Consider the following 22,968-nt stretch of genomic DNA (forward strand, 5'->3'; position numbering starts at 1 on the left):
ACTGACGTGCCATTTATTACATGAGAGGATTACCACTCTCATATCTGTCAGTATATATAAGGCTATACAGCTAGTGACCATGTAGCTTAGCTTAGCACAAAGACTGGAAACAGGGAGAGTTGGCCTGGCTCTGTTTATAGGTAGGATATCAGTTACCTCTGTGGACCATTCAGGGTTTAGCAACATTTGAGCAAGAATCTGTGGGGACACAGAAAATCGACACCAAAAAAAAAAGACACAGGAGACACAGCACCCCTTGTTTAACTCGCTAAAATAGCTTTATAATAATCATATTAATAGTAATAATATTAGCCATTAGAAAATGTTTTGACAACGTTGACAGTGTTACATTCTGTGTTGGGGTAAACCACGTCACAGTGTGCCATCTCTCTGGGCTTCAGCGCTATCAGACGTGCTCCTTTGACACATCTAGTTCCATAAAACAGACGAGATCAATAAATAAATTTGTATGTACAAATATGAGAACCACAACACAACAAACAGAATCATGATTTACACTTCACTGTGCAACACCCTCCGTTGTCCGTCACATACTCAGAAGACTGCATCTCCCGGTCACCACGGTGTTCTCATGCATCTTGTGTGTAAGTTCATATCTTATGGCATCGCTATTGCTATATGCTCCAGTCAGTTCCTTTTACAGGAGGAAAAACAAAAGTATTTCATGTTTATATGTACAATATGCTGTCTTGGCACTGAATCAAATGTGTATAAAACAAGAGAACTCAAGGATAAAGCAGAGCTTAAAGACAGAAAAGCTCGCTGTATCAAACCCGTCTGATTAAAAATCATGTTGTTCGGTGAGGAATACAAGAAAGAGATGAAAGAGGAGGACAGGTGGAGAGAGTAGAGAGCGAGGGGCTATTTAGTTTTTGCTACATTACTGTATAGAGTAGAACACAGAGAGCGGAGAGTCTGTCTCAGTTTGATGTCTACGTTTTTTTCCTCCTCTGGCAGAACTAAGAGTTCAGAGTGGAATAAAAGCACATGGAGAAAGAAGGTCTTATGTTTGGATCTTCCTTTCAGTCCATCTGTTCCAACGCTTACTTTCCTCTTTTGGTGATCGGAGCGTCCATCATTGATCCCAGAGAAAAATGTCTTCCCAGAGCTATTGTCAGTTTGCTTTTCTTCTACTCCATCTCCTTAGTAGCAGCGATTTAAGACTTGTCATTAGTGTCAACTATTTTTTCGTTATTGTACACAAGACTTGCCCTTGAATACAGAACAATGTTTACCCATAGCTATAACTGACAACACCATTTATAATAATGAGAGTGATGGCAATAATTAATCCTTTAATGACAATAATCATACTAATAATAATCATATTGTAATAACAATATATGTAATATTGAGAAGAGCAATGTCCATTGGCAACATGTATTTACAGTTTTGTAAACGTGAGGGTGGCAGGGTATTATTTTTTTGTTAATTACACAGTAATTGCTCAGTTGTCTCTGACCCACATGGTTACCTGTGTGTGCACTGTAGAGCAACATTACAGTGTTAACACACGCACACACATACACAAACAGTACAAATGCACTTACACCTCAGTGCTAAAGGCACATTGGAGTTTCAGTTAAACATCTTGGGTGCGAGCTGCTGTGGAGGCAGAGGGAAATAAAACCTCTGTGAGGAGAACCACAAATGTACTCTTATATGTATGTAATATAATCTTAAAGTTTGGTCAAATACAAATTAGTATTGAAGTTATAATCCTTAAGATTAAGGATCTCTAAATGACAGTTCTCGTTATTAGTATCTGCCATTGACGTGTTAGGCTGAAATACAAATCCCTTCCCATGCACAACATCATTGATGTCAGCCATAATAATCAAGTTTTTATCCAAATGAAGTGCAAATTTTAACCAAATCTTCCAGAAAATCAGCAAAGGAAAATGATTATTAACCATTTTGCAATTGGGTGTTGAGTGCATCAAGACAGAACAGTTCTCTAGTTGGGTGCCATTAAACCACTGCAGAAAAAGATGATATAACTAAAAGACTCCCAGATGATGGAAAACAATGTAAAAAACTTTTTTTATTTGTTTTTTATGTTTTTCTTGTATAAATTTGTATACATTTACGGTCTGCTTAACTGGTTCACACATCTGATATTTTCATCTGCTGCTACTTTTTTTTGTCTCAGTAGAGCATATGCTTCACATACGTCACAATTAATTCACTGTCTGTTTCAATCGCACTTTGCCAGATTTTATTTTCACAGATACACTGACATTTGCACCTCAGTCGCATGTGAACCTTTTTGCGATATTCATACCTTGCTTTCTTATTCGCAAATTAAAAATGCATGTAAAAATAGGTGGATGAGAACACACTTACTTCAGCTAGTTACTGCTAAAGCTATCCCAACTTTTCCTACTGTTAATACTTATTTGCTAGATAGTCAAATGTATTCAACTGCTGACCGTGATTGTTCGAAAGGCAAAATGCGACAAGGTCATGGTCATTTTTGCCACTTGTATTTGACAGTGTTCAGTTTTAAACAATGGAACAAGAGGAAACTGCCCCAGTAACTGAGCTGGAAAAACAGGTTCCTCCTGTGACTTTATTTTTTCCTCCAGAGCAGCTCTGCCACTGAAAAATGTCAAACTCAAACTCAAATCTGCTGCTACAACATCCCTCCTGCTTCACTTTGTTGCAGATGCACAATATACAGCACATACACATTGGCTACAATTGAGCTCTTGCTTCATCCAACACCTCCTTCAAGCGCCTTCAACTGCTGCTGCTCTCCAGTCTCTGAAAAATGGCTACTAGAGAATCTGGGCTCAAACGACTAGTGCATTCCCCCTTTTCGTTCAGAGAATATGGACAACGTTCCTGTGGCACTGGTCTGGTCCTGTGTTTTCAGGGTCCGTCGGTTGTGTGGTGCTAGAGAATCCCCTGAGGGCAGAGGCCTGGGTCAGGGGTTGGAGACACTGCTGCTAGAAACTGAGGTACTCGGAGTTGACTTGTCCGTCTGGCTGTCCACGTGGGGTTTTTGCACTTCTAGAAAGAGGTGAAAGGGTTCATATAGTCGTCTGGCGTGTTGGTGAGTGCTCGGATCATGTTTGTACAACTATACACCCAGGTGCTGTTATTAGCTGAGGCCCCTGTATTTATACTGTGCAGATATACCGTATAGTAGGACAGATGGATAGGTAAAATACTGAACAGAAAAGTATGGAAACCACAACCACCAAAAAGTGTGTTTGCAATGGACCTGTTTCAAGGCAAGGTGGCTGGCTAACACCTCAACTTGTGATCAAAAGTATAGAGGAGAAAGTCAGCGAGAACTGAAGAAGTAGTCATGGTTGCTACCGTGGATAAATATCCAACAAAGCCTCCTTGATTCCTGGTGTCTCTGAAGGCCGAAATGGAAAGACCTTGCCATCCCTCTGCCTGTACGTTTGAGGATTTTGAGGGTGGAGTCAAGAGTCCTTCACAGTGGAGTAACAGTATAAAAGCAGGTCTTTGTGCTTTGTTTGATGAGGGCTGCGTCGCTCGCCACTGAGATGTTGTCAAGTTTGAAGGGAACAGAGGAGAAGAGATGATGGGGATAAAAGGCTGTTCCGCAGCCCACACCGCTGCAAATGAATTAAACATGATGTCTGATTCTGAGCCCTTTTTTTCATTGCCAGGGCAGCTAGTTTTACACGAAGGTTGTTAAATTGAGCTGTTGAGATTCAAATCGAAACACTGATTGCTGTCTGAAGGTTGCCAGTATCACTGTCCTCCAAGGATATAATCTTTGTACAAAGAAGTGACTCGTTGAAATAACTGCATTGTAAAATCTTGTCAATTTTCTTTTTTTCCGATCACAAAAAAGGTTTACAAGCTACAAAATTTGCTTTTCCTTTTATCAGTCAAAAACGAGATTCTGCTAAATTTGCCATAAAACATGCAGTATTAACAAAATCTGCCAGTCTTATGTGTGTATTGCAAGTGGAAGTGAGGGAGACAAATGATGGCATGTCAGTATGATAAAAACATTTTCTTTAACAATATTCTCTGCAGATTTTATACTTTTCTATTTACATATCTTTCTCTCTTTCCCTACCGCTCTCTCTCTCTCTGTCTCTCCATATATATATATATATATATATATATATAATATATATATATATATATATATATATATATATGGAGAGACATATATATATATATGTGTGTGTGTGTGTGTGTGTGTGTATATATATATATATATATACACACACACACACACACACACACATATACTGTAAACTGTGTTCAAAGGAAACCTCCACACATAGCTGGTTAGGCACATGTAGTTGGTTCTAAAGAGGAAGTACAGGGAGGGGATACAGCAGTATATGTTGTTAGAACCACAGATAGATATACAGTAGGCCTAAGGAGGATCATACTTGGCAATTAACGCTCTTGCCAGTTATACCCTGTGAACCTGACCCAGCACTGACAAACTGAAGATAATAATAATAATCATTTGAAATTCTTTTTCACATGTACTGAGTCTGGATATGCCACACAGCTGTAGTATCACACAATGCTATAATCTATTGTAATAATACTTTAGTATTTCACATTTGATATATGCTTTTTTTGTACATATTACTGTACTCAATAGTCTCTACTAATCTAGAAATGTAGATTATATTATAAAATATACATCTCCCATTAAAATATCCCATTTTGCCAACACATTCCATCCAAATTTTAGAAAACAAATAAACAGGTCATGCTAAAAGATTCTTATACTTTGTGTTTTTTTTCCTCTCTCTCTTTTTTGTCTTTAAAATGGCTGATTTGGACTTTTTAGCACTCAGCGGGCTTCATCACACTTTCCTAACGACACACAGCCCTTCATGTTCACACTACACACACTCGCACAAGCCTGTACACAATGTCCGTATATAAACTACTTAAATAAGAAATTTGTGTTCTGACATAAACTTGTAAATGAGATCCTTTCAAAAGCTTTTCATATCATGCTACACTTCAGTCAGTGGAAATACCAGATAAAAAAAGAGGAAGGGGAAGGAACACATAGTGCAACAAACATACATTAGAAGGGAGCTACATACAATATGACTCCTCTTGTTTTCGTTCGATCAGAGGACTTGTTCCTTCTTTCATCAGCAGTGTGTGTGAAACTGTGTGAGGATTATACTTCAATTTAGGCAAGCGGATTCTACTGACTTTCTACTGACTCTCTTAACTTTTTACTTTGTGATCCACTGCCATCTTAATTATGCAAAAACACCATGGGAAAGTCCACTAAAACAATATCCATTAAAATAAAACAGGAAACACACTGTGTGTCAAGGGAAAGAAGTGGGGGTGGGGGGTAATAATAAAGAAACTGATCTTCTGTCATGGCTGTTTCATCAGGGCGTCTGTTAATTTCTGACTGAGGTGGAAATATCTCTCTGCAGACCACTGTTGTTGGTTTGGGTCCACATTTGACCACTTGGTGGTGCTATAGTCTCACAGTGAAATGGAGGCCTTCTCAGTAAAGTCCTGAAAAGCCACCAAAATTTATTCACCTAAAAATTCCCAGCAACCCCACCCCTGAACACTTGAAACTTCAGAAAGACTACATAAAAAGCAAACTGCTCTTTTTTTTCTTTTCCTGTTTTTTTTGTCTGTGATGCTCTCTAGCTGTCAAGGCTGTGATGCTATACTGCAGAAGCTCCTTTTGGCAAACATGAGTGTGCACACTATGTACAAATAGCACTTGCACATTCAAACAGCCTCACTACTGAGTGCCGAGGGTGGTCGATGGATACGCGGGACGTGAGGAGTGAAGGAGAGGGACAGAGAATTATTTCATATTCTTTGACTGAGTGCCTGGGTGTACAGATGGCACCTCGGTGAAAGGTGCCAGCTGTAGTTGGCCGACTACGCTTGGAGGATGTTCTTTGGGGACTGCCAACATCTGACTTTAAGGGCATTTAAACTGATGGCGAGAAATTCATCCATGTTTATTCATCCATACTGGTAGCATCGGTGAAGAGTATGGATACGTCTTGTTGTGAATCTGCTGCAAATGGCGTCAGGGATCCATTCGGGGAGATTCTGTCAGAGGTTTTGTGCCTGTTAAGCCCTTTATTTTCAGTGATGGAGAAGTGCTAGGTGAACACGCACAGGCATGCTACTACTGCGTGAACCTCTGCTGCCTAGTGTTATAAAAATGGACTGTTTCTTCTCAGCCAACATGGGAAAAAAAAAGAAATTCAGAGTTAAAAAGGTCTGTAACTAATATCTGCTAGCTACCATTTCAGGTCTAGGCCTCTGTGCAGTAAAATGTCCAAATTTCAAGACACTAAAATGGCTGTCATTGCTTGTTTAATGAGCAAGATATCTGAATTCGCAGTTGTGGTAAGTGAACTAATGGGAATGCAGAGGGAAGGTAGCAGATAAACAGCAACGACCCACAGAGGATCCAAAACTAGGCGCAGGTCTGCTTCGCAGGGGTGAGGGATGAGTGAGGAGGTGGAGTGGGGAGATGCCGCAGCCTTGCGTTTAGAGCCGAGTCTGGGCTTCGGGGATGTAGATCTCGATGCTGTCGGCGCTCTCCGTGGCCGAGTTCTGCCTGAAGGAGGCGGTTCTCTTGGTCTGCAGCAGCCTCCTCCTCGCTTCTGTCCTCTGACGGTCCCCGAGGTCCAGGGACTTCTCCCTGATGGGCAGGGTGTGTCCGCCCACACGGGGCACCACCAGTCCTCCCGACCCACCTCCTCCGGCGGCCGCGTCCCCAACGCTATCGGCCCGGAGGCTGCCACTCACCCCACCCACTGGCTTCTTTGGTAAGGGAGGAGGAAGCTTCTTGTCCTCCTATCCCATCGATGATGAGACACAGATTTAAGATGCAGACGGACAGTGGATTTATTGTGTCGGGTGGGGAAAACAATGGTTTTAGAAGGTTGTGTGAAAGGAATCCCATGCAGAAAAAGTGGAGATATTGGGAGAAACAAAGAGAATGAGAAACAAAGGGAAAACCCACAGACAAAAAGGGTCAAATTCAAGAGTGGAAAGAGAGGAATCATGGACCGGCCCATCAGCAAAAAAAAAAAAAAAAAAAAAAACAACAAAAAAAGTCAGCAAAAAGCATCTCAACATGCATCGGCATCAGGTGACAAAAAAATGGGAAATGAAATGGGAAAGGAAAAGGTAACAAAAAATGTAAAAACAACAAGAAGAAAGGAGAGATAATTGTTAGTTTGTTATCAAGAATAATGTAGTTGATCAGTGAGTAGTCTAACCTTAATAGACAATAATGTGACATGTACTTTCTTCTATCTGACCAGCTACAGTAAATGGAAAAATGCAATTAGAGTACTTTCTAGCAGTTTAAGACTCCACTGTCTCGTGGGCAGCTCAGCTCAGTTCCTCTTGCTGTTGTGTATTTTCACAGCCTGCAAAGGCTTGGAGGGCACGGCCATCTGCGCTACTCTTCTGCACATTGCCATCTTAGCTCTCAGGGGTTGCTGAAGGGAAACCAGGGCTGTTTGGATCCCCGGACCTCTCACCTTCTTTTCAGGTGGGAGCCTCCAACCAGAGTCCTTGAGCCTCTGGAGGTCCTGAAACTTGACCCTGACGTCCTCTATGTTGAGCTGGAGCAGGTCCCAGAAGCCTGCCAGGTCCTGAGAGGTGGGCTGGGGGTAGGCCGATGGGTCCTGGGGCGGGCAGGGGGACGGAATATGACACGTGACGGGTGACAAAGTCATATACAAGGATTTGTGAAAGACAGGATGTTACGCAGGACTGATTTCTTATGTTTGCGCAGCCAAGCTAATTGTGCCCTTAATGACAGCGAATCTCGGCAAAACCATGCACCATATGTAATGTGTGTTGTCGTGATTTTGTGTGCAATCACACATACTCACCACACTTTGTTGGCAGAGGCGGAAGAACTGCTGGACTTTCTGAGACATGAGCATCTGGGCGCTGCCAACTGCATTACGGATCAGCTCAAGAACTGGGGAGGAAAGAACACATAAATAGTTTCACAAATCCAAGAATTATTTATCGTTTATCTCCAATCTTTTCGATCCACCTCCCAAACTCACTCTCCTCTGGCAGTTCGTTCTCTTCAGCCTCTCTCTCCATGTTCTGGCACCAGCCCTCCATCCTCTCCACCTCTGTCTGCAGGAGACGTAAGAAGAACTCTCCGTCTCTCATGCAGGGCGAGGCTCGGCCCGAGTCGGGCAGGCTCCGGGGCCCCTCGAGGGACGGCGTCCCCGCCCAGGCTCGCTCAGCGGTGATGGGCAGAGGGGAGTGGGAGCGTGGAGGCAAGTGCGGGTGCTGGTGAGGCCGCGGGTCCGCCTCAGTGGTGTAGCCACTCTGGATAAAGTCCTGGGATAACAGAGGAGGGGACTGTTTGGACATGTGGTATTTGAAGCATCAGTAATGGGTTCTGATTTAGCAAAGACATTTCCATTGCTAACCTTCTGTTCACTGACACCCACTCTCTATCACAGGGAATGAAAGAACATAATTAGGACAACTGCACCAAACAATCCCACATTCAGTAATGGAACGAGGGGGACCTTGTCACTGTCTCCTGCATTATAAGTTAGTGACACAATGTGGACACAGTTACTGCAGGGAATGCACAATATATATGAATATATGAATGGCTGAAATCCAATGGTGAGCTATAAATCAAACTCTGTGTCATAAGTTAACCTTTGCATCGACCATACATTTGGTCTCACTGTAATTAATTTATGTGAATTAGAAAAAGAATGCTGTTTTAAGGTTCCCTGTTTAAAGTTTAATGGTTCCCTGTGGAGTTTTTGACCACTAGTAATGCTGTTGAGCAGTTTTTAATCAGGTCCTCCTTATGTTTGTATCTTGTGCACATGCACAGAAATGCACTTCTGCCAAAGGGTTCATGCCATGTCACTGATTTACAGCTTGTGGCAATAATACAACAAGAAATGTGTCAGTAAGGCAGGGGAATATAGGGGACTGTTAATGGAGCACTACAACCACAGAGGCGAGGGTCTTGCGACTAACAAGGGTAACCAAACTAACACTACTTACTAGCAAGCTTATATGCTAGCATGTTTACTGCTAGCTCACGAATACTGGCTGTGCAAGTGATCTAATCTAATAAACCACTTTGTCAGCGTTGTTTTATTAGTTTCTGTTTAAAAAAACGATTCAAAGGATCAATTTCTGGATAAATTCATTACTGAAAATGATGTTGTCTTTTTACAACTCTGGCATTGTGCAGTTTCATCTTCATTATCTGATATTTCTCCAGGCAGACATTCTGGTGGAAGACTTTTGCTGGATGACAGACCCACATCGTAAAGAAATTGAGACGTAATTTATAATGAAGGGATTGATTAACTGGAGGTTCTTTTGCATGAATATTCATGAAGAGTTTAATGTCATATTTTGGAGGATGGTCGCTACAGGTCTTAGGGTATATTTCTTTCATAATTATGAGTGTAGGGAAACGAAGCAGGTTGATTAACTTGATTGATTTACTTTATTTATTTATTTATTTGCTGCGAGCTCTACAAAGGACAGCGTTATCACGTGTTATTTCAGTGTTCTTCTTCAGGTAGACAAGCTAGCAGGGCTACAGAAAACTAGCCTACAGATCTCCATCCATGTGACCTTTGCCTGCAGGTTCCAAAATAATCAAATCACTGCAGACCTACCTCTCTGTAGGCCCATTGTCCCTGCGTGTGGACAGTGCGGTGACACTCTGTGTACTGGCTAGCAGACTCGGGCTCTGACGAGTGCCTTTGGAAGGAACAGCCGAACTGAAGACTCTTGTCCTGTGTTGGCACGGCGATGCTGAGCCCTGGGAAGCCCTCCGGGTCCAGGTCGGCCTGCACGCTTGCCGTCACGCTGTTGGAGCGCTTGAACCTGGCCCGCCTGCAACACAGGAAGTCACAGCAGGCCCCCCGACCCCCGAGCCATTCAGTCACACAGAGTATTGCATGCAAAAAGCCTATCTCAAATGATTTTATTTTTCTTATTCCACGTTCCTGTTTGAGCAGGCATGCTTTCAGTGCATTCGCAACTATTCACTCCGTTGTGATAAGTCCTGCTGAATCCTCTGGCATATGACGCACCAGTGTGTGCAAATGTCATGTCTGTGGACTCAGTGATGAGTGTTTACTCTATTGCAAGTTTATACCCCACCTCCCCTCATCCTTCTTTGCTGTCTGATGAGGTGTGAGGTGTGACTCAGATTTCCACTCTTGCCCTCCTCTTTTCTCCCCCACCCGACGTCACACTGTCATCCTTGATGACTGCGGGAGGCCTGGGGTGGGGGGACAGCATTGTTAACAGGTGCATCATCACACACTGCTCTGAGGGTTTGGGAGCACGTGATGCCACGCACGCGCTCGCATGCACATCATATGTGTGAATCTGACCCATAAGTGATGCTGGATATAATTAGAAGGGCTGCATCATGTGTGAAAGTCATGTCGAGTGTATGATTTGCAGTCGTCATGGTTACAGTCACTAATGGCAAAAAAAAAAAAAGACATTCTTGGAACAAAGTGTTACTGAGTTCAAGCTGTGATGTCTGATGAAATGTTAAATGAAATAATAAGATCTAGCCAAGAAATCAACCATAGGTGGCTACACCGCTGGGTGCCTCGGAGATTAAGGCTTTTTCAAATTATAAATGAAAATTATTCACATAAATTACAGTATGAAAACCACAAGCTCTTGATGAAGCCACATATTTTTTGGGGTAAAGATAAATTTGCAAATAAACAAACACACGTCTTAGTTTGCAAGTTTGTGTCCATAATTAAGGCAAGTTAAATGTCAGGCAAAACAAACACACTTCAAGCTGGGAAGAGATTTCAGATTTCTTTACTCTGACTCTCAGTTGTCCTTCCATTACCTTTTGTCATCTTCCACTTGGACTCCTATAGAGTGGACCTCTGTAAGAGCTTTGCCCTCTCCCTCTGAATCTGACAGGGTCTCTGAGCTGTCCACCTGGAACAGGAAAAGCCACAGTCAGAGGTAACATACATGAAAGATGCAATAAACAACTGGAATTAAAGGAAGAGTTTAGGTGAATTTACTTACCAGTGCCACTAAAGTTCACTAGCTATAGTGTCATATTGTTGTATCTTTTTTAAGCAGCACAACAGCCAATGTTTTTGTACAGCAAGAGGATATGCTACATGTTACTAAGCTAAGCTAACTGCCTGCTGGCTGTAGCTTCATTTTTAACAGGCACATGACAGTTGAATTGATTTTCTCATCTAACTAAGAAAAAAAGGCAGATTATCACATTTCCCAAACTATCAAACAACTGCTTTAAATTAGTGAGGATATTTTTGATCTGTGGGAAGAGGCAGGCTAGCTGTCTCCTAACCAACCGGCTCCCAGCTCTAGCTTCATAATTAATGAGAGTACATGAGAGTGGCAGTGATCTTCTTATTTAACCCACAACAATAAAGTGACTGACTGCATTTCTGAACTATTATTTTAACATGTGCTTTGTTTAATTGGATTCTATTTTATAATACAATCAGCCAATAATCAATCAGTCAGTGAGCAGAAAAATTACAATTTTAGTTCTTAGTCTCATTTAAGTCTTTTATCAAGGAAAAATGCCACATTCTCTGGTTCCAACCTCTTAAATGTGACAGTTCACTGCTTTTCTTTGTTGCATATCACTACAAATTGAATATGTTGAGTTCTTGGCAATACATCTGGATACATCTGGGTCAAGGAATTGTAATGATCATTTTTCACTGTTTTCTGACATTTTGTTGACTAAATAAAGGAAAAGTAAAATTAAGTTGCAGTTTCAAATTTTAATTAAATGCCCCCTCTCACCTGCACAGCTATGGATGGACTCCACTTTCTCCCACCACGTCCTTCATCCTGCCCTCCAGCTTTACTCAGCACTATGCTGTTCTGCGGCAGAGATGCTGATTTCCCTAGGCTGCCCCCGACCCTACCGTCCCTCTCCCGGGCCGGCCTCGGAGGCCCCTCCAGCAGACTGTCAGCTGAGCTACTGTGCTTGGCCCTCACCCCCACTCCTGGACCCCCTCCGTAGGGCACCAGCTCCCGCGAACCCCTGACCCCATCTAGGCTCTCTGCCGAGTTACTGTGCTGCCTGGAGCGTCCGGGGCCAGCAGCGATGTAGTAGCCCCCTCCTCTGGAGGTGCGACCCGAGGGCCCGTCAGAGCTGCCCAGGTCCACGGAGTTGCTGTGCTGCTTGACGCGCCCGGGGCCCGAGACTGAGGCCGGCTGTCCACTGCTCTGAAAGTAGGCATCCTGGGTGGACTCGGTGCTGCTCTGGGCCCGCACCGAGAGTGAAGACTTGGACATGCGAGGTGGGAGTGGGGGAGGAGCACCTTTACGATAAGGAAAGACTGTAGTGTCAGAAGAGCGGGAGAAAGGAAGACAGAGGCATAGTGGGCTGTTAAGAGCAAAATGGGAACTATACAAACAGGGAGCGGGGGAGGTGGATACTTACAAAAGGGACAGACTGTAAAGAGAAGGTGAAAGGAAAGACAAAGAGTGGAAAGAAGGAAATTTATTGATGTGAAAGGAGGTGAACCAATATAGAGAGACAGAGAGAAAACAAGAAAATCATTAAGAGATAATGCAGATGTGACAAAAAGATTTATAAACACAACTCACTGTGTCTTTTCACCGAAAAAAAGTCAGCTTATAGTGTGAATTTTAGTGAGAGGCAGGGAGCGAATCGGTGGAAAAGACTGACATGACACAAGTGACAGAAGAAAACCTCTTCCCTTGAGCTAACATAACTCTGCCTTTTAGGAAGATAAAGCAATTTCCTGAGAGAAATATTAAAATGAGACGTGCAGATTCTGTCTCTTCCTCCTCCCTTATTGCTTCATTCAAACGTATACACCCAAACACACACACACACACACACACACACACACACACACAGTTTATATTCACTGAATAAAGGATCATACTTTAATGCACTTCTTTCCAGACGTCTTCATCACCACCCCGTCTCAGCTGAGAAGCTCTAACCTTCAGTATGTGGGTGTACAGTGCGTGTGAGTTTGTGTACAGTGCGCATGTGTTTGTGGCTGATGTATATGACACTTCACAGAGGCTTTAATAAATCTCGGGGGAGGGGGGGATTTGCTGGTCTAAGCATAGAAATTTGAGTCCTGTGAGGCACTAAAGTGGCTCTGCTGTCTACTGTACAAACACACACAAACAGTCACAAATGAATGCAGATGGAGTGAATATTAGGCTCGAGTGAGAGGTTGTTTTTTTTATGAGAAATTATTGAAAAAATACAAAATCCAGAGAAAAACAAACAAATCAAGACAAAGAGTGAATTGTTTCAAATCAGGAGTGATGGGGAGGGAGAAGGAAAAGAAAAGCAGCCATGCCAGGCGGAGACGCAGACAGTGGAAAGAGAGAAAGAAGCAGCTGGAGACACTGAGCTATCATCATAATCATGAGCATTCCTGTACCTATTACTGAGCCAGAGAAACTTGTTATCACACAGGGCAGGGTGATGGGAGAGATGAGATAGAGAGACAAAGACCATGCTCAATAACATACACTTCACACAAGCCTGGGCTTATAGCACACATATGAAGAAAATGCTGCAGAGGAGGAGAGGGATGAAGAATAAATTACAGAGATTGAAGGAAAAGAGAAGAAAAAAGGTTAAACATTAAAAATGGATGGTCTGACAGTGTGGGGTTTGTTGACGTGCTTGTGTAAGTGTGTAAACTTGCTTCTGTCGAGGTAAGCAGGCGCAAGCTGTCATAAAATTCCTTCTCCCACTGGCTGCCCCGCTGTGCCTCCCACCAGGTTGCCACCACATAAAAGACAACCATGCTGTCTTCTATCACTCACACAGACACCGCAGACTTTTACACACTGAGCTATACACATGTGCGCGCACTCACCGGCCCCACCCTTGATGCTTCCCTGGGGGCCTGACATGGAGAAGACGGAGAGGCAGTCGTCGTCCTGGGAACAGCCGGCCTGGATGGCGCGGACGTAGCTGTGGCTGCGAGTGCGGAACACGCCTGGAAGATCCAGGGCCTCTACGGCTTGAGACTCCACCTCCCCGAACATGGTCTCACACACCGCCTCGAACTGACGGTTCAATGTGTCCCCCAGCTGGAGGGAAAAAAAATGAGGACACTTGAGGACACTTTGGTTACAGATCACTGTACTGAGTGGGAAATTTGAACCCCCATATAATACACACAAATAAAACATATTATTTGTTACCTGTGAGCTGGTCAGAGAGCGGGTGTAACTACGAGAGCGGGTGTGGGTTTTGGGTGTGGTTCGGCTGTTAGGGTAGGAATCTGTACACTGCTTACATGAGTACCTGGATAAAACATATAATACACATAATTAGCATTGTTGATGATAGCAACTATAGCGCATGATGAAATCAATAGCCTTTTCTCATTAGTCGGTAATATATTCTGGCTGTAAAATCTGCAGCTATTCGCTTGGCTATTTTTGACAAAAATTCATATTTGTAACACACCATTTGGTTAATCATGACTACAAAATGAAATGTCACTGAGTCATGTTCTATTACTATGCCAGTTGGAGTCATTTTGAGTGTTGTAATGCTGCATTTCATAAATTCTCTATTTTCTGTGAAATAATTCTGAATAATTCTGAACTTCTGAATATAGCTGTTTCCATGCTGGGCACACAAAAGTGCAGTTCAATCTGAAATAGTCCAATGACAAACCCCAAAGAGTAATTATAGATCTCACAAGGTCACGAAAGACAATGTATATTTTATCTATCTGTACCTTTATCATTCTAATTAGTACTGGATGACCTCCCTGAAATCCCAAAATAGCATAACAACCTGAGTAGATCTAATCAGCCACGAAACTGAAAACACCTGTGTGTGCAGGGCCTTTAATCTATAATAATGCATCAAATTTAACTTAATAGTGAAGTTAAATGTAAAGTATTTCCTTCTGAAATGTAGTAGAGTAGAAAGATAAAGTAAATGGAAAAACACAAGTATAGTTCAAATACCTTAAAAATGTACTTAAAGGTGTTATTTGTAAGCTTGGGTGCTATCATTACCTAGCCAACCTTAGCATTAACAGCTGTTTATTTACCAAGAGCTTGACCCATCGCTGCATTTACAAGACAAGAATACGCGCTCTGGGCAGTGCTACTTCTTCATCCTCTCATGTTGGACTAATGGCAGACTGGATTCTACAGTGACTCACTATTGCAAGTGGCATTACCAGATGGAATGAGGACAGATGGTTAGTTTGATAATTTCATTAGCAGAAAAGAAGTAACAGAGATAGAGGCAATCAAAGGTTAACACTGGTGTTGCTCTGGATCTGGAGACAGCTCTTGGTGAGTAAAGGAATGAAGTTTGATGCTGAACTCAAGATGTTCCATCATGACTGATAAGAAAACAAGTGTTCATGCTGACAGTGGCTATGTGCCGATAGCAAAAAAATCACATATAGCACCTTCAACTTGTACATAAACATCCCATCTGTGACATTTGACCTTTGATCCATGCTGATGGATCGTCTAAAGGCGTCCCTCTGTGCAATCAGGGTGGACTTGGGCGAGGCTTTGGGGCTGGTGTCTGAATCGGCACTGTCATCATCGCCCATTGCCTTGATGTAGCTCCCGCTTCGCATGCGACGGCAAGGAATCTCCCCTCCACTGTCGGCTGGGCCGCCACCGCCGCCGGCGTATCCACCTCCCCAGTCCTCTGAAGGGACCTGAGACACATTTATATAAAGATTCGTACAGTCATAGGTGAGTATAAAAATGAGCATGGAGGACTGATCTGAATACAACATGTAGTGAGTAGAAGTGTACAACCATGTGGAGTAGACACATGGTCAAGTTTGTTTAGTAAGATTCTCTATAAATGGATTAAAGACAGAGTTAATGTGAGTTAAAAGTAAGTATGCATTCTTCGTCTAGACCAACTGTTAAGGGAAAAGCAATTAATCACAATGTGAATCAATCAGTATGTTAAGATATTGAAGATGTTTTCACTGCACGGCTGGCAGTTTCTTCACAATATCTGTTATTAAAGTCAAAGGACTTCTCAATACAGAAATATATTTCATCATTGAAAAATATTTCACACCTCACACAGAAGGACTGTGATGATTCAGACGTACAGTCCTGGCACACGTGCACGCTGTGTTGGGTTGTAAAGCAAACACATCAAGACAGATAGCTCAAGCATGCCCATGCACACAATGAGCGCACACACACACATCACACATGCACATACAGTATGCATACACATGGGAGATGATGTAAGAGAAAGAGAGAAAGGGACAAAGGGACTTACAGAGAGAGAGAAACTCTGACAGCTGGAGAAACACTGACACAAAGGAGGAAAAACAGCATAAGCAAGAAGCCGACGGACAAAGCAAATGAACGGATCACACGCAGAAAGGCAGGTAGACGAGCAAGAGAGGGCAGACAGAGAAAATGTGGGCAGACTGACGGAAAGGCAGGTGGCACATAGAGACACAGACGGATGTACAGGGTGATAAAACAAGAAACAGGGAAGGAGAATAGCAGACGTAAGCGGACAGAGGGCGGGAAGACAGATGAGCAGACGAAAGAGAGTCTGATGAGAAAACAAAATGAAAAGCACAGACGGGGACACACCCAGGACAAGAAACTAAAGAGGAAGACAACACATAGAGAATTAATAAAGCGCAATGAAATGAAACTAAAAAATTGACAGGTTCCCACTGTGGCCCTCATGTAAAATGTATAACATCTCATAACTAAGTCAGAACACTTGCATTACTCTGGTCTGTTGTCGGAGGAAGAAAAACAGCTTAGGATGACACGTCATACAGTGAAAGAAACTGTGAAATGTTTCCTGGCATATATGAGGTACCTTATTAGACAGAGCTAACAAGACAGACAGACAATGAAACTGATTACAGTTACTGTCTTTACAGCTGCATTAACTGACCAAAGGTTAGATGTGACCAGAATTTGCTACCCCAAAACAATAACCTAAAAGTGGCTAAAAAGCCCCGTAGAGCAGAGGGGGATTTCAGAGTTGGTTAAAAAATTCTCTGTGGTTTTGTCACTAAAAGTGGCACCTTTGACTTTACTTGTAGATATTTCAGTCGTTGTTTATATAAAAAATTTAATAAGTGCAGTTTTAATTTGCACCATGAGAGCTGAGGTCAAACTTCCAGGTTGTGTTCCAGATAACTTAAGACTCCTTGGATTATAACTTTACTCAACTGTATGTCATATGGTTTAGTCCATTTACCAAGACAAGCATTAGAAGTTTATTTATAAAAAAAAAAAAATTGAATATCTTTAAAAGTACTTTGAAGTACACCATTTCCCATGAGCCCACTAACCACTGCAGGTTGTATGTCATCAGAGGGCCCATGTCTCTAATAGCAGCAATGCTTTTAGGCAACTGAAAAGATAGGATTGGAAGAGTAGGAAGGGCTGAATCAAGGGGACTTGGTTGTAGATCACCTCTCATCCAAGAGGCGTCTTTTGTTCAGAACTTCAGTCCTTTTTGGATAACCATGACCTAGATGACTGAGAATCCACACAGATGACAGTAGAAGAAAGCAAAGTTATGAGGATGTTAACTATCTGCAAATTTTCATGGGAGCTGTAGTCCTTGTATGCTAAATAAATACATGACTGCGAAACTTCATGAATGTTTTCAGTTTCTAATAACACGTGCTGCAGTAGAGGGCAGTTTGACTTACAATATGGATAAACCTTGGGATAACTGTTTTCAGAAAGACTGATGAAAGAAGTACTCAAGAAGAGATTGCATTGAGTTACAGAAGCCAGTGACATCAGCACTTGGGCTCTCTACAGCAGCCTTTACATTTTATTGTTGTGGAGGACCATTCAGTCTGTTATGTAAATATGTGTGTGTGTGTGTGTGTATCGTGTTGATCCACTTTTCCAGTATAATGAAAGCTTTACACCACTTAAAAGGAAAGACCCCTCGATCTTTTAGTTTTGGCAAATGCTGTGAGGTGTGTAGTCTCACACACATCTGACCAAATGGTAAATACCTACACACATTGAGACACACACACACACACACACATCGTAGTCAAGGCCTCAGGGTTTGGCATCCAGCTGAGTGTGTGTTTTTAAGGTCATCACTTAAAAGATGATTCAGCCTAATCTCCCGATCCCCCTGGCCTTCCACTATCTCTCTCATTTTCTCATCCTGCTCTTTCACTCCTCCTCTCGCTTTGCCCCTTGGCTACCATCACCTCCTTTATCTCTTTTCTATCCCTGAGCTTGCTCTGCTATCTCTGCATCCCTCTACCTTGCCCCCCCCCCCCCCCTCTATCTTTGTCTCTCTCTCTCTCCCTCGCTGTCTCTGTCTTCATTTCACTCTCGCTCCATATTCTTGTTTTTATCATTCCTTATCTGTCAGACACAGGCTGAGGGGAAGGGAGAGGCTTAGGGGAATGGCGAGTGCCAGTGTTGTGATGCCGCACATTGTGATTGGCGTTTACACCATGGGAGAAAACCTTGCACATGTCCCTTTGCCTCTGACCACTGTAATTCAGACTTCAGTCACTTTTGTTCCCTTAATTTTCACTTCGAGCTGCTTCACTTTTTTCTTGCTGTTGTGCAGAAAACTTGAGCAGTTCCCTGGTGTGGACTTGACAGAATAAGCTTGTGTATACATGTCAGTGTTCCAAACCCACTGCTTCAATCTGTATTTGCTGCATGTACTTTATACAAGGTGTTCTCCTTTTGTCACTTTTGCACTATTATATCTGCATAGTCTGATACTGTCTGACTGTAATCTCTTACCTCATTCTCAGTCACCTTTTTTTCTCTGTTTAGGCTGTGTGTAGCATAAAACTCTGTTAGCATAGCATTTTGTCAGGTGAGGAATGCTAAAATTAAAGTTTTGATATGTCTATGCAGACAGTCAAAATAAAAATAAAAAAGTTAGAGTTACACCTACAATAGCAGATTTCTGGCTACTCTGAGACAATTTGAAACAAACTGTGAACACAAAACTAATATATTATTGCCTTTTTTTTTTTTTTTTTTTTTTTTTTGACAAAAAATGAACTGTTAGCAAATTTACACATCCAGCAGATGCAGAGCAACATTAGCATTCATTTGATGTTTGTGGCCACCTGATGATTTAAGTCCAATATTCACCACAATTTTATGTCATTTTTTTGTGTGACTAGCTCCTGAGGTACATATCTGATTCTTAAGCTGCAGCTTTAATTCGTATCATGAGAACTGAGGTGAAACCTCTGGGTTCTGTTCCAGAGACACAGACCACTGTGTTTACTAGCTAGTTGCTAACTTGGTGTGTTTGCTGTTTGGTGCTGAAAAGATAACACACAGTGGGATGCCAGAGCTTTTTTTTTTTTTACTGATGCCTGCATGAAAAAAATAACACTATGAGAGCTGTGAGAGTGAACAAAAACACTATAGATGTTGACAAAATACCAAAGCAATTAGCTAGAAGAAGCTGAAGCTGAAGTGTTGTGAGGAACTGCATATTTGGGTGATAACTCTCTTTGGGTTCATCACCATGAGTAACGACTTTAATATTCATGTAGTGATATGAGCTATTGTTGTAAAAAAAATATTGACAACAGCAACTTTAAAGTTTGTTGTTACATGTATTATATCTAGCCTTTACACACTATACCTGCATCTGCTTGGCAGCAATTGTTTAGAATTTTGCTTCCAGAGAATAAGGTTTCAGCTTGGAGCTGTTGCTCCAATATGGCACCTGTAGTGCTGTTTGTCCTGGCGTCTAGTCCTGGTGGAGTAGACCCAAACAACTCTATATCTGCAGCTCCGGGAAGCTGCCTGCTCTGAAGCCATGGATCAATCTGGCTGACTTCAGCACATCTGAGCACAGCACAAAATTCACTCCATACACTGACTCCCTCCCTCCTCACAAAACTGCAAGTGACGCCCGGAGATATGAGAGAAGCTGCAGTGGGGAAGTTCATTTCGTGTCCTAAGGTGTGAATGTGTTGGTAGCCTAAGGCGGAGAGGCAAATTCTGTGGGGTTTGTCCTTTGAAAACACTAACACACACAGCCCTGCTCTCGCTGTCTCTTCTATCAGCAGACCTCAGCTGTGTCTAAAGGATGAGAGTTGGAAAAACACCAGGGACTCCTGTGGCTACCTGCTGTTTCCGTAGAAACACAGCCTGCATGCCAGCTCTACTTCAGCACAGCTGGAGGTGCGTGTGTGTTTGTGTGTGTGTTTGTGTCTCTAACAGCCATTAGCTTTTCATTTTAGGGAATTCATGTATAGAAAATGAGAGAAAGGGCAAAGGGAAAGTGGAGAAATGTGTTGGATTCGGTGACAAAGTGTAGCACCTGGAACTGGGAACTGTAATGAGATACATCAAATAATCTATGTTTGGGTGCTAATCATTGTTTGCTGACTCACAAAAAAATACCAAGACAGTCCATGGTGTCACTCAGGTGGATATTGAACCTTTGAACCCTGGGCTGTTTTTGCTCAGTCTTCACACAAACACCTGTACATGAACCAATTAAGTGAGTGTGTGTTAACAGCGTCATTTCTTCATATGCTAATGAACACTGTCCTTATATATGAACCACACAGGAAAAATGGAGGGTTTTATGTCTTAGAGAGATATTGCCCACCTTTTTGCTGCAGGTTAGTAGTGAGCAGCAATGTCACCAACATACTCTATTATCTTTGTACACACTCAAACACACACACAGTTTGACATGCAGGCGTACACACACCTGCAGGTAGTGGAAGGTCCTCTCCTTCAGCTTGCTCTCCATGGGCACAAGGGCCTTGTTGTAGCCTCCTCCCCTGGCGGAAGGGTACACCTCCCTAGCCTGACTCACTGTCATGGCTGACCAGGTGCTCCTCTTCAGGGAGTGGCCATGATGCCCGTGGTGTCCCCCTCCTTCACTTCCCGCCAAAGCCATTGTGGTACAGGCGATGCACTCCCCAGGCCCAGGCCCAGGCCCTGGCCCACCCCCACGCTCCTTGGGCTTCTTCATGGTGAGCTCTTGGATGGCAGCATCCAGGCTCTCGTGTCCGGTGGGATACCCCCGCCTGCCCCCACTCACCAGGAAGCTGCTATCGCTGTCCAGGTTGTCGTCAGAGCTCCACCAGCCCGCTGTCCTGCTGCGGTGACGTCTACCCGACTCGTGCCGCGAGTCTCCGCTCTTGCTACGTTCTCGAGACTTGCTCCTCCTGGTAGAGCGAGACTGGTGACCTGAGTAGTGGCCTCCACCATCCTCTCCTCCGCTCCTGTGGCCTCCTCCTCTCTCACGGTAGTCTCCGCCTCCCCTTGTGCCGTTGTATTCCCGTTTGGATGGTGCTTCCAGGGAATGGGACTTGGCAAAGAGGCGCTGCACAGAGTTGACTAGGTGACGGATGCGGGATGGGCTTTCGCTGCGTTGCTCGGCACCCCCACTAGCAGTGCGTTGGTACTGCAGCGTGTGGAAGCCGTCAGGATGAAAGGGCACCTGCTTCTCAAACTGGTCCATCAGGTTTGGGGGGATGCGATGCATCTTCCCTCCGTGGCCCGAGGACAGGCACTCCTCGCAAGAGTCAAACGACTGGAGGGCTGGGTGCTGGCTGGGGTGGGAACGAGGGAACGTGCCCCCTCCGGAATGGCTGTGGGAGTGGGAGTGGGAGTGGGAATGGTGCCTCTCCAGCGCCAGAGCCTCAGCTGGACCTCCCGGAGGATAGTAGTGGCCATCGCTGTGACCCTGGTAGTAGTCTCGGCCCGGGCCATCGCAGTCTTCAGGCGTGCAGTGGCAGGGGCCTCCTCCTCCGCCACCACTGGAGGAATGCTGGGACATGCTACGGCTGACATGGTACCCTTTCATAGGCGCCGGGGCGTGGTGGGCCGTCCGGGCCGAAAGGGGGCGCTGTGGGCGTGACAGGGCTGCACCGGTCTCACCTGGAGGTACAAAAGGAGTGTTCATTCAGATTTGGTATTTCTGGAAACAGGAGTGAACATAATGTATTTATGAATATAATATTCTTATTATCAAATAACTGAATATGGTGCTCAGTCTTGCAATCAATATTATTTTACTGTCTCATTACACAACAACCTCGAGATGATGAGTGAGGGTTTTATGAAGGGTAATAATGTGAAATCAGTGGTATAATAACATAAAGATATGATTCTGGTTGAGCACAGGTATAAATAACTTATTTGATGTTCTTGCACTGTATATATCTGTGTGAGACACAAAGGTTGGAGATGCAGTGGAGTGTAATTCACCGTATGACTTACAAATGAATCACAACAAAAAGAAATGGACTTTGTAGATTGATGTCCAGATTGTTTTCTCTCTTATATCAAGTGGCCCAATAAATTGAAAGTGAAAACAATGTTTTTTTTCTGTTGCTGATTAACATTTTTATTGATGTTGCACTTCATTTTTTACTCCAACCAAAGACAAACAGCACAATAGTGAGCATTCATCCCGCAGGCTGCAATAAGCGGCCACAGACAGCTTTCTTCTTCTCATTCATCTCTACAGCTGCTGGGTTGATAAATCAAGAATATTAGCCTTTCTCTCTTTCCCACCGTGCCTCTTCGGTTTCTGCTTCGCTCTTGCATTTAGCACCTCTCGCTCCCCTCTCCCCGTTTATCGTTATATTCATCAGCCCCAGCACTCCCTTGTTGTCTGTCTGTTTTTCCTCCATCCATGCCCGCAGGGAGTCTCTGAGCATTCACATGATTTACAGCTGAGGAAAACAGCGTGGTTATCGATCACCTGCATCCTAATGCGGAGGAGATAGAGAGGGGAGGCAAGCATCCAAACATATTCACAAACGTCTGCGCTATCAATTACGGAGCGATTTCATTGTTTGAGTAGCAGCTGAACAACAGCACGATTCATGATATACAGGTGACCAGGCAGAAACCAACCCTGCTGAGGCCTCCAGAGGATTTTTAAAAAAGTGCAGG

The 22,968-nt window shown here is 43.4% G+C and overlaps 2 protein-coding genes across 4 annotated transcripts in view; both read right to left on the reverse strand.

Annotated features, from left to right (window-relative positions):
- The window catches only part of LOC108900388 (sodium-dependent neutral amino acid transporter B(0)AT1), a 244,075-nt gene that overhangs the window by 131,607 nt on the left and 89,500 nt on the right, over nt 1-22,968 (reverse strand). The gene's annotated exons all lie outside the window — the stretch shown is intronic.
- The window catches only part of dlgap3 (discs, large (Drosophila) homolog-associated protein 3), a 108,924-nt gene continuing 90,186 nt past the window's right edge, over nt 4,231-22,968 (reverse strand). For both annotated transcript variants that reach the window (XM_051065645.1, XM_051065634.1), the window contains exons 3-13: nt 20,768-21,945; nt 15,523-15,743; nt 14,248-14,350; nt 13,917-14,133; nt 11,839-12,380; nt 10,892-10,986; nt 9,684-9,903; nt 8,076-8,361; nt 7,893-7,984; nt 7,536-7,682; nt 4,231-6,840 (exon numbers count right to left, since the gene is read on the reverse strand). In XM_051065645.1, the coding sequence (XP_050921602.1) occupies nt 6,532-6,840; nt 7,536-7,682; nt 7,893-7,984; nt 8,076-8,361; nt 9,684-9,903; nt 10,892-10,986; nt 11,839-12,380; nt 13,917-14,133; nt 14,248-14,350; nt 15,523-15,743; nt 20,768-21,871 (3,336 nt within the window). In that variant the 5' untranslated portion in view covers nt 21,872-21,945 and the 3' untranslated portion in view covers nt 4,231-6,531. The remainder of the gene's footprint in view (nt 6,841-7,535; nt 7,683-7,892; nt 7,985-8,075; nt 8,362-9,683; nt 9,904-10,891; nt 10,987-11,838; nt 12,381-13,916; nt 14,134-14,247; nt 14,351-15,522; nt 15,744-20,767; nt 21,946-22,968) is intronic.

The sequence above is a fragment of the Lates calcarifer genome, linkage group LG3 (genome assembly GCF_001640805.2).
Source record: "Lates calcarifer isolate ASB-BC8 linkage group LG3, TLL_Latcal_v3, whole genome shotgun sequence".
Taxonomy (NCBI): domain Eukaryota; kingdom Metazoa; phylum Chordata; class Actinopteri; family Centropomidae; genus Lates; species Lates calcarifer.